Here is a 12,392-nt window from a genome sequence, read left to right on the forward strand (position 1 = left end):
AACAAGGGTTTTGCCATCAAGTACTAAGTCATGTTTTGCAGAGGGGTCAAATACTTATTTCCCTCATTAAAATGCAAATAATTTTATAACATTTTTGACATGCGTTTTTCTGGATATTTTTGTTGTTATTCTGTCTCTCACTGTTCAAATAAACCTACCATTAAAATCATAGACTGATCATTTATTTTTAAGTGGGCAAACATACAAAATCAACAGGGGATCAAATACATTTCCCCCCACTGTTTGACCAGTGGTGGCCTGTATGAACAGGTATTTTCTTGTAGCTAGCGATATTCATAAAATAAATATTTTTACCCCACAAAAATAACCTCCTCAAAATTGTTTTACAAAAAGATACCCCCAAAATTACCGGACCCCCTGCAGTACCCTGGGCCACGGACCCCAGCTTGAAAACCACAAATCAATGTTATTTTTAAGAATAGTAAAATTCATGACATCTAGATCAGGTAGGAGTCAGCAAAAAAAGCTGATGTTCTCGTCTGTCATCTATGCTAGGTTTGAAATCCAGCCGAGGCTGTTATTAGTCATTTGGCTAATAAAATAGAAGGCTGTGATACACTGGAGATGGTCAGGTATGTACGCAGAGATTTTATTTGAAATAATGTGTAGATCGTCAAAGACAAAGGTGGTTGTAAAATGCAGTTATTCTACTGGGGTAGTGGTGGAATGAATGGGATTGAATAGGAGGCTTTAGACTCCTTAAATTCTCCCTTTGATTCATTCTTGGGCTCTGCATTGTCCGAGGTGAAGGTACACATTTGTTAAATTAACAAACCATAAAAGTGAGGTGATACTTTGCATTGAGATGTTTATGAGCATGTCACACATACTGTCTGTGTGCCAAAGCACAACCTGTTCGCGCAACCCTGTCTTTAAGTGGGGCAGCAGGTAGCCTAATGGTTAGAGCGTTGGACCAGTAACCGAAAGGTTGCTAGATTGAATCCCCGAGCTGACAAGGTAAAAATCTGTCGTTCTGCCCCTGAACAAGGCAGTTAGCCCACTGTTCCTAGGCTGTCATTGTAAATAATAATTTGTTCTTAACTGACTTGCCTAGTTAAATAAAGGTCAAATAAATAAAAGTGCAATGTTAAGTGTAATTTGTCTGGAAACAAGATAGCACTTTCTAAAAGAAGAATGAAAGAATGAATGAAATGCAGTAAAGCATGTTTTTTTCCCTCTCACCTTTTCACCCTGGCGTGGCGTTAACTACCGATGGGGTTGTTGGGTAGATTGGTCCTCGTGTCTCTGTTGTAGCGTTCCAGTAGATTGGTGGTGCTGCTGTGGTGTTGCTGCCACCTGCTGAAGCTAAAGACCGAAGTTCAGAACAAGCTTACTTCAAACTACAGGCTCTAGTGGAGGTTGGGCCAAAACAACAACTATGGCCCATGGTTATAGCCAAGGCCCAGAGTTATACAGATAGCTCGGTTAGCCAATGTGCGGGAGTGCTGGTTGGTCGGGCCAATTGAGGTAGTATTTACATGAATGTATACAGGGGCGAAAATCTGATATCAACTTCGGAGGGGACAATTACATGAAATTTTCTCAAGAGCAATTCCTGAGGGGGACACCAAAAGTAGTGCTGTAACACACAGCCTACGTTGTAATATGGTACATGTATATTGAGGAACCAAAGAAATAAGGTGTTTGCGGTACTCCTAACTACCGGTATCCAAAACTACACAACTAATCACAACAGCAATACCATTGCCTTTAACAAATCTTAGTTCAGTCACCAGTGTAAGTTGAGAGTGGGGGTATCCATGGCATTTTCCAATTATGTTCCTATTTTACAAGTCAAAAAAATTGAGAACCTTTCATAATGTTGCCAAACAAAGACTCAACAAACTTACCTGAGACTCCCTGTCTCTGCCAGTCTGTCCCTGCATATCTGTCCCCAGCTCTGCTGTCTGTGTGCCATCTGTTGCCTGCTCTGCCTAATGACATCATTGTGAAACATTTTCATTAGCATTTCACTTCTTTCTTATGAACATTATATCAACTAGTCTTTGAGATATTAGGCTACTAGGGTTCTTACTTTGCGTTTTGGTGTACTGAAAAATACCCTGATGTCCGTCATTTTTCTACCTGGCTGGCTACACACACACAGGTTATTTACAGTAGGAGATGGGCTTCTATCATCCTATCTTCTATCATTCCATATGGGCTTCGATCTAAAAGGTAGCTAGCAAATGTGAAAAGGATTCCTTTGACAAGAGTTGACAGCTGTATGAGTTCACCATTTACACCACATATGCTGCAACCTTTTGTAATTATAACCGTTTGTTTCATATTGGCTGGCTTCCAACAATAGCTGAATTTGCAAAGCTAGCGAGCACAAATTCCGTTTCAGTGGTGTTTGCTATAATCTTTGCTACCCGGGTTAAATAAAGGTCAAATAAAATAAATAAATAAAAGTTCCCTTGCGACAATTTAGCTTTTGCAACGAGACCATTAAATATATTTAAGACAATGGTAGAAGAGAGTGTAGTTCTGTTCAGTTTGGACTTCAGTTTATCGCTAACCTTCTCACAGGGACTTTGAAGCACTAACACTTGGAATAAATTGACGATAGCAAAGATTCCATCTTTGGCGATGCCACATAAATGGAATAGGTACTAGCTAGCTTAATAGTTAATATTTGCACGCTAGCTCTGCAAATTGAGCTAGTGTGTGTGTGTGTGTGTGTGTGAACCCTGCCAACATAAAACAAAACATTGCTATGGCGCGATTGACTGGATGAACCTCACGTCAATTATGTGCATTGAGTGCCTTTCAGACACTAGATACGAACCCTCTGTTACCTTGCCAACTAAGGAACTGGCAGTGGATCAAACCATTGTTAAATGAGGCCTCACCCCCTGGTTACACTATTGACCATACCCCCCGTGCATCCGGCAAAGGCGGAGGTGTTGCTAACATTTACGATAGCAAATTTCAATTTACAAAAAAAAATAAACTATGACGTTTTCGTCTTTTGAGCTTCTAGTCATGAAATCTATGCAGCCTACTCACTCACTTTTTATAGCTACTGTTTACAGGCCTCCTGGGCCATACGCAGTGTTCCTCACTGAGTTCCCTGAATTCCTATCGGATCTTGTAGTCATAGCAGATAATATTCTAATTTTTGGTGACTTTAACATTCACATGGAAAAGTCCACAGACCCACTCCAAAAGGCTTTCGGAGCCATCATCGACTCAGTGGGTTTTGTCCAACATGTCTCTGGACCTACTCACTGCAACAGTCATACTCTGGACCTAGTTTTGTCCCATGGAATAAATGTTGTGGATCTTAATGTTTTTCCTCATAATCCTGGACTATCGGACCACCATTTTATTACGTTTGCAATCGCAACAAATAATCTGCTCAGACCCCAACCAAGGAGCATTAAAAGTCGTGCTATAAATTCTCAGACAACCCAAAGATTCCTTGATGCCCTTCCAGACTGCCTCTGCCTACCCAAGGACGTCAGAGGACAAAAATCAGTTAACCACCTAACCGAGGAACTCAATTTAACCTTGCGCAATACCCTAGATGCAGTTGCACCCCTAAAAACTAAAAACATCTGTCATAAGAAACTAGCTCCCTGGTATACAGAAAATACACGAGCTCTGAAGCAAGCTTCCAGAAAATTGGAACAGAAATGGCGCCACACCAAACTGGAAGTCTTCCGATTGAGGAAAATAAGAACAATCCGAAATTTCTTTTTGATACTGTCGCAAAGCTAACTAAAAAGCAGCCTTCGCAAATGGAGGATGGCTTTCACTTCAGCAGTAATACATTTATGAACTTCTTTGAGGAAAAGATCATGATCATTAGAAAGCAAATTACAGACTCCTCTTTAAATCTGGGTATTCCTCCAAAGCTCCATTGTCCTGAGTCTACACAACTCTGCCAGGACCTAGGATCAAGGGAGATACTAAAGTGTTTTAGTACTATATCTCTTGACACAAGGATGAAAATAATCATGGCCTCCAAACCCTCAAGCTGTATACTGGACCCTATTCCAACTAAACTACTGAAAGAGCTGCTTCCTGTGCTTGGCCCCCCTATGTTGAACATAATAAACGGCTCTCTATCCACCGGATGTGTACCAAGCTCACTAAAAGTGGCAGTAATAAAGCCTCTCTTGAAAAAGCCGAATCTTGATCCAGAAATTATAAAAAACTATCGGCCTATATCGAATCTTCCATTCCTCTCAAAAATTTTAGAAAAAAGCTGTTGCACAGCAACTCACTGCCTTCCTGAAGACAAACAATGTATACGAAACGCTTCAGTCTGGTTTTAGACCCCATCATAGCACTGAGACTGCACTTGTGAAGGTGGTAAATGACCTTTTAATGATGTCAGACCGAGGCTCTGCATCTGTCCTCGTGCTCCTAGATCTTAGTGCCGCTTTTGATACCATCGATCACCACATTCTTTTGGAGAGATTGGAAACCCAAATTGGTCTACATGGACAAGTTCTGGCCTGGTTTAGATCTTATCTGTCGGAAAGATATCAGTTTGTCTCTGTGAATGGTTTGTCCTCTGACAAATCAATTGTAAATTTCGGTGTTCCTCAAGGTTCCGTTTTAGGACCACTATTGTTTTCACTATATATTTTACCTCTTGGGGATGTCATTCGAAAACATAATGTTAAATTTCACTGCTATGCGGACGACACACAGCTGTACATTTCAATGAAACATGGTGAAGCCCCAAAATTGCCCTCGCTAGAAGCCTGTGTTTCAGATATAAAGAAGTGGATGGCTGCAAACTTTCTACTTTTAAACTCGGACAAAACAGAGATGCTTGTTCTAGGTCCCAAGAAACAAAGAGATCTTCTGTTGAATCTGACAATTAATCTGGATGGTTGTACAGTCGTCTCAAATAAAACTGTGAAGGACCTCGGCGTTACTCTGGACCCTGATCTCTCTTTTGAAGAACATATCAAGACTGTTTCAAGGACAGCTTTTTTCCATCTACGTAACATTGCAAAAATCAGAAACTTTCTGTCCAAAAATGACGCAGAAAAATGTATCCATGCTTTTGTTACTTCTAGGCTGGACTACTGCAATGCTCTACTTTCCGGCTACCCGGATAAAGCACTAAACAAACTTCAGTTTGTGCTAAATACGGCTGCTAGAATCCTGACTAGAACCAAACAATTTGATCATATTACTCCAGTGCTAGCCTCCCTACACTGGCAAGGGCTGATTTCAAGGTTTTACTGCTAACCTACAAAGCATTACAGTGGCTTGCTCCTACCTATCTTTTCGATTTGGTCCTGCCGTACATACCTACACGTACGCTACGGTCACAAGACGCAGGCCTCCTAATTGTCCCTAGAATTTCTAAGCAAACGGCTGGAGGTAGGGCTTTCTCCTATAGAGCTCCATTTTTATGGAATGGTCTGCCTACCAATGTGAGAGACGCAGACTCAGTCTCAACCTTTAAGTCTTTACTGAAGACTTCTCTCTTCAGTAGGTCCTATGATTAAGTATAGTCTGGCCCAGGAGTGTGAAGGTGAACGGAAAGGCTGGAGCAACGAACCGCCCTTGCTGTCTCTGCCTTGCCGGTTCCCCTCTTTCCACTGGGATTCTCTGCCTCTAACCCTTTTACAGGGGCTGAGTCACTGGCTTACTGGTGTTCTTCCATGCCGTCCATGGGAGGGGTGCGTCACTTGAGTGGGTTGAGTCACTGACGTGGTCTTCCTGTCTGGGTTGGCGCCCCCCTTGGGATGTGCCATGGCGGAGATCGTTGTGGGCTATACTCGGCCTTGTCTTAGGATGGTAAGTTGGTGGTTGGAGACATCCCTCTAGTGGTGTGGGGGCTGTGCTTTGGCAAAGTGGGTGGGGTTATATCCTGCCTGTTTGGCCCTGTCCGGGGGTATCATCGGATGGGGCCACAGTGTCTTCTGATCCCTCCTGTCTCAGCCTCCAGTATTTATGCTGCAGTAGTTTATGTGTCGGGGGGCTAGGGTCAGTCTGTTACATCTGGAGTATTTCTCTTGTCTTATCCGGTGTCCTGTGTGAATTTAAATATGCTCTCTCTAATTCTCTCTTTCTCTCTTTCTGTCTTTCTCTCGGAGGACCTGTGCCCTAGGACCATGCCTCAGGACTACCTGGTATGATGACTCCTTGCTGTCCCCAGTCCACCTGGCCGTGCTGCTGCTCCAGTTTCAACTGTTCTGCCTGCGGCTATGGAACCCTGACTTGTTCACCGGACGTGCTTGTTGCACACTCTACAACTACTATGATTATTATTATTTGACCATGCTGGTCATTTATGAACATTTTAACATCTTGACCATGTTCTGTTATAATATCCACCCTGCACAGCCAGAAGAGGACTGGCCACCCCTCATAGCCTGGTTCCTCTCTAGGTTTCTTCCTAGGTTTTTGGCCTTTCTAGGGAGTTTTTCCTAGGGAGTTTTTCCTAGCCACCGTGCTTCTTTCACATGCTTTGCTTGCTGTTTGGGGTTTTAGGCAGGGTTTCTGTACAGCACTTTGAGATATCCGCTGATGTACGAAGGGCTATATAAATAAATTTGATTTGATTTGATTTGTGAGGCAAAGGGTGGGGGGTCGCAATCTCTTGAAACTTCAAAACGCGCTATTAAGTGTCTATAATCAGCACAATTGCTTTCATTGCGTATTATTAATATTATTTAAATTACATAGTTATCTTTACAGTGATATATTGGGGGGGACAAATCATATTTTTCCCAGGATGGAGGGGTCGTGTGTCCCCCCGTCCCCCCTGGGATTACCGCCCCTGAATGTATATTTAAAGTGACTATGCATATAAGATAAACAGAGAGTAGCAGCAGCGTAAAAGAGGGGTTGGGGGGGGCACACAATGCAAATAGTCCGGGTAACCATTTGGTTACCTGTTCAGGAGTCTTATGGCTCGGGGGTAAAAACTGTTGAGAAGCCTTTTTGTCCTAGACTTGGCACTCAGGTATCGCTTGCCATGTGGTAGTAGAGATAACAGTCTATGACTGGCCTTCCTCTGACACCGCCTGGTGTAGAGGTCCTGGATGGCAGGCAGCTTTGCCCCTTCTGATGTACTGGGCCGTACGCACTACCCTCTGAAGTGCCTTGCGGTCAGAGGCCGAGCAATTGCCGTACCAGGCAGTGATGCAACCGGTCAGGATGCTCTCGATGTTGCAGCTGTAGAACATTTTGAGGATCTCAGGACCCATGCCAAATCTTTTTAGTTTCCTGTTTTAGGTTTCCTGAGGGGGAATAGGCTTTGTCCTGAGGGGGAATAGGGTTATGTCGTGCCCTCTTCACGATGTACTGAGGTACTGATCCTCAAAAAGTTCTACAGCTTCACCATCGATAGCATCACCACTTGGTATGGAAAATGCACCGCTCTTGACCACAAAGCGCTACAGAGGGTGGTACCGTACGGACAGCCCAGTACATCACTGGGGCCAAGCTCCCTGCCATCCAGGACCTCTACACCAGGTGGTGTCAGAGGAAGGCCCAAAAAATTGTTCTAAGCTGTCATATGGAATTGTTTTAAGATGGTCATACCATGGATCATTTCGCTATTTGATTTAAAAAAATGTAGGTATACATTTTTTTAAACTAATAATTATTTGATTAAATATTTAAGTTACTACCATAGCCCATAGAAACTCATTGAATAACAAATTCAAAGACTGTCAAAAATGTATCATAAGGAAAAAGGTTTTCAAGTGTCTGTCCTGTATCTAGGAGATATAAGAAAGCTGAGGATATATGTATATATATATATATATATATATATATATATATATATATATGTGTTCATTCAGTATTGTTGTAATTGTCATTATTACAAAAAATAAAAAAATATCTGCCGATTAATCGGTATCGGCTTTTTGGCCCTCCAGTAATCGGTATCGGCGTTGAAAAATCATATCGGTCGACCTCATATATATATATATATATATATATTCGACCGATTATGATTTTTCAACGCCGATAAAAGCCGATACCGATTAATCGGCAGATATTTTTTTATTTTTTTGTAATAATGACAATTACAACAATACTGAATGAACACATATATATATATATACATATATCCTCAGCTTTCTTATATCTCCTAGATACAGGACAGACACTTGAAAACCTTTTTCCTTATGATACATTTTTTGACAGTCTTTGAATTTGCCGCCATAATGCTTTGTCATTATAGGGTATTGAGTGTAGATTGATGAAGAAAAAAAACGATTTAATCAATTTTAGAATAAGGCTGTAATGTAACAAAATGTGGAAAAAGTCAAGGGATCTGAATACTTTCCCAATGCACTGTATTTAACCCATTTGGAATTCAGGCAGTAATGCAGCAACATGTGGGATAAGCAAGGGGTATGAATACTTTCTGAAGGCACTGTAATTATTTAATTTGTGGATCAACCCTTAGCAGTCATTCTGATCTCGTTCCCAATGATGAGTGCTTTAGTTTATTATGTTGCTGTCCAGCAGTTCTGAAATTGCGATGCACCCAACTATCCACGTTTTTCTGTGTAATAATAGCCTTTTGATTTGAACATTTGAAATGTTTTGGTGTGTGTACTATCACTAGCGGTGCCTGGGTAAAATCACCGGGGAAGCCAATCCAGAAATAAAAGCCTTATTACAACCTATGTGTTGTGATAATTGTGTTGTTTGCTCTATAACCTGTTAGTTCATATGCCTTGACACTAATATATAGGCCTAAGGCCAAGAAAAATAGAAGACACTGTGGCAGAATAAATTCAACCACACATTTGTTTCATTACAAAACCGGAGCGCAACATCTGTCCGGTGAAGTCCACAAAATATATTGCATGTAACAAACAGTTCATGATCTACAGCATTGTCAACCAAGGTGATGTTATTGACATTTTCGTTACCGCAAGTCACAAAGAAAACAGGAGTTGCCTCCATTATTCCAGCAGCATTTCAACATCATCTAATCACCTCTGCTTAGTCTAATACAGTGACAACTAAAAGATACCAAAAACGATTTAGTCCAATCAACGTAAGCTAAATAGCATGTGGCTGTCCATGTATACTGATTTATATATGTGGGTGTGTGTACATGCGTGCAAGTAGAAAAAAACATGTTGACTCACCCTACTTGTAAAACAACGGCAATGCCATCCTCCTCTTTCATGTTGCCGAAATGGTCTATGACTCTGGTAAACGTTACGCCATTTCAGTTAGTTAACATTAGCATACTACATCTAGCTACATGTAGAACTTCCATACTCTCAGGCCAGGGGCACAATGTATGAATTTATGGTTGGATCAGAATCGCCGTTATAATCATTGGCCCGTACGGAGAATTAAGTAAAACCACATTCAAATCCCTATTTCCATCCATGGCTAATTTAGGAAAGGGACAATTTTAGCTAGCTACCTAGCCACCGGAGGACAACAACACAACGAGATGCAACAATAACATTTTTTCTGTCAATAATGACATTTGACTTGTGATGTGATTGGTCTGAAGCCAAATCCAAACTGGGACCATTCACAGCTGAGTTCACTCAGTTTAGCGCAGCGCTGATTGGCTATTATTTGTATTTATTTTTATCAAGGGAGGCCAAATGCTCGCTGGCTTCCCTTGCATTCAATGCTACGGGTGCCAACATTGTCATACTCTTTCTGATCAGACAGCACCAGATAGATACGCTACGCATATTGAGACAGAGGGGCGCTGTTTTGTTCGCTCGGATGCTTTAACCGGTGAGATACATACAGCCTCTTGCGAACTGAATGAAATTTAGGAAACAAAGAGATGTACATGGTCATTTTTTTATTTGGTCATTTTTCGGGGAAGCCTGGCTTCCCTTGGCATCCATGAATTCACGCCACTGTGTACTACAGTACGCGATTTAATTGTATTTATTTATGTTACAGCACTTTGGTTTCACTAATAAATATGTTGAAATGGAACCAAATTATATTTTTCTGTCTTCAGTCCTTTTTAAATAGTCCATCTATCCTATGTGGGCTATGGTATTGGTCGAATGTGTTAGTCTGCCTATAACCAGCCTGAGTAGGCCTATAACTCCATTCCTATTCTATTCAGAGTTTAGAGAAATTAATCAAATTGGAAATGAGGTATTATCATGCTGGTTAATGCGATGCATGTCTGTTGAATTTGGAAAAATTCACCTGCACTCAGCCTTGCCCCATCTACGCAGCAAATCAGTAGCCTCTACTTCATTGCGGCCGTAGCATACTGCATACTTCTCACTAAACGGTACGTTCTAAATAGTATGCAACGATGAGTTCATAGTATGCAGTTTAAGTATGTAGTACGCTATAATAGGTATTCGGACAGGGCAAGAGTCTGGGTGTACTTTACAATGATCTTGCCACCTTGTTATTGGTTCTGTGGAGTTACCTGCCAATGTGGTTCTTTGGTTGGTTGGTCGGGCTGTTCCTGTTGCGGTGTTCCAGGAGATAGGTGGTGCTGCTGTGGTGTTGCTGCCACCTGACAAAGATAAAGACAGGATTTCAGTACAAACTTACTTTACGCTCTTTTTAAATCCTAAAGTCCCTAGTGAAGGTTGGGTTATAAAGGGATGGGAGAATTGGAGGTTGGGTTATAAAGGGATGGGAGAAGTGGATGTTGGGTTATAAAGGCATGGGAGAAGTGGAGGTTGGGTTGTAAAGGGATGGGAGAAGTGGAGGTTGGGTTATAAAGGCATGGGGAGAAGTGGAGGTTGGGTTATAAAGGGATGGGAGAAGTGGAGGTTGGATTCAAATAAAACAGACATAACAAAATTAGGAAAATGAATACATTAACGAGAAAAATGTGTGCTTGCTCTTCTTGAAGTATTTATGGCTGTGAAATAAGTTGTTGTGGGGTTTAAACCATAAGACACCAGGATGGTGATCTAACTGTATCCAATAAGCCTTTACTAAGGTTGTTGACTGGAAAAAAAGAGTAAAGTTGATAAAGAAGCTTAAAAAACGATACTCCTACCTGAGCAGATGACACCAGCGTCTTCTTGATGTCCACAGTTGTGTCTCCCAAACCCTTTGTGACTGCACCTTGTGAGATTAGACTCGCTGCCTGTACATCCAACATCATCCATCCATATTGTCCCGTTCCCCTGTCCGAATTGGGCTTGGTGTGGTGCAGACAGAGCTCTTCCACAGCCCAGCTGTCTACAAACCACCTGGGCGTCACTCACGTCCCACGAATCATCACACACCGTCCCCCAGTGACCACTGTGGTAGACCTCCACTCTCCCTGAGCAGGAGTTAGGACAGTTGACCAATCTGATTTGACTATTGGCTATTGCTGATGTTGTTGTATCGGATGTCATTGTTGAAAACATAGTGTCTGCGACACTGGGTGGGGTGGTGAGCGGTGGTGTCGACATCTGTGTTGGAGAGGTGGCATTGACATCTGACCGATCTGAAAAAATTTAGTTTCTGATGAAGCATAGGCTACTAGCCACAGTATCATGTACAATAATTATGTATGACTAACAAGACCTTCAGGAAAAATGTCAGCTGCTATGATGAAAATGTAACTCTGCCCAGATCTTAAACACAAGGACCTGAAACACATAATAACAAATGACCAAGACCATCAACCCTGTTACCTGAGCTATGACCAGTGGTGACCTGTATGAACAGGAGCAGCAGCTGTTACCTGAGCTATGACCAGTGGTGGCCTGTATGAACAGGAACAGCAGCTGTTACCTGAGCTATGACCAGTGGTGACCTGTATGAACAGGAGCAGCAGCTGTTACCTGAGCTATGACCAGTGGTGGCCTGTATGAACAGGAGCAGCAGCTGTTACCTGAGCTATGACCAGTGGTGACCTGTATGAACAGGAACAGCAGCTGTTACCTGAGCTATGACCAGTGGTGGCCTGTATGAACAGGAGCAGCAGCTGTTACCTGAGCTATGACCAGTGGTGACCTGTATGAACAGGAACAGCAGCTGTTACCTGAGCTATGACCAGTGGTGGCCTGTATGAACAGGAACAGCAGCTGTTACCTGAGCTATGACCAGTGGTGACCTGTATGAACAGGAACAGCAGCTGTTACCTGAGCTATGACCAGTGGTGACCTGTATGAACAGGAACAGCAGCGGAGCCCCTGAGGACGGCATTAAGAACACCATCATTCAGATCCAAAACACACCTGAGAAGAGGTTTAGAGTTAGTAGTGGGTAGTTAGTGGACAATTGAGTGATACTGTATATAGTTAAACATCTAGAAACCATGTAGAAACCAATTCACATAAAGTGCTATTAGGAATTACAAATAAAATAAAGCATAATTGAAAGAAACCAAATCTAACAATGTAGTTTTAGTCTGCTAGAATGGTCAAGTCTTCCATGACCTCCATCGTTGACTTACCACTCAGAGGACGTGTGTT

At 42.1% G+C, this 12,392-nt stretch overlaps 1 protein-coding gene across 3 annotated transcripts; it reads right to left on the minus strand.

Moving 5' to 3' along the window:
* Positions 1 to 1,198: 1,198 nt before the first annotated feature.
* Positions 1,199 to 12,184, minus strand: LOC106606364 (deleted in malignant brain tumors 1 protein). Of its 3 annotated transcripts, none has more exons than XM_045719808.1 (5): positions 12,060 to 12,184; positions 10,982 to 11,419; positions 10,397 to 10,486; positions 1,872 to 1,955; positions 1,199 to 1,326 (listed from the first exon to the last, which is right to left on the minus strand). In XM_045719808.1, exons 2-5 carry the CDS (start codon positions 11,087 to 11,089, stop codon positions 1,228 to 1,230), a joined length of 381 nt encoding a protein of 126 aa, XP_045575764.1. In that variant the 5' UTR covers positions 11,090 to 11,419; positions 12,060 to 12,184; the 3' UTR covers positions 1,199 to 1,227. The 3 variants fall into 3 exon arrangements, with proteins under 3 accessions (XP_045575764.1, XP_045575763.1, XP_014057989.1); XM_045719807.1 differs by lacking the exon at positions 12,060 to 12,184 and adding an exon at positions 11,610 to 11,691 and having other exon boundaries at positions 1,205 to 1,326; XM_014202514.2 differs by lacking the exons at positions 1,199 to 1,326; positions 1,872 to 1,955 and adding an exon at positions 8,213 to 9,179.
* Positions 12,185 to 12,392: the final 208 nt, after the last annotated feature.

The sequence above is a fragment of the Salmo salar genome, chromosome ssa06, assembly GCF_905237065.1.
Source record: "Salmo salar chromosome ssa06, Ssal_v3.1, whole genome shotgun sequence".
NCBI lineage: Eukaryota > Metazoa > Chordata > Actinopteri > Salmoniformes > Salmonidae > Salmo > Salmo salar.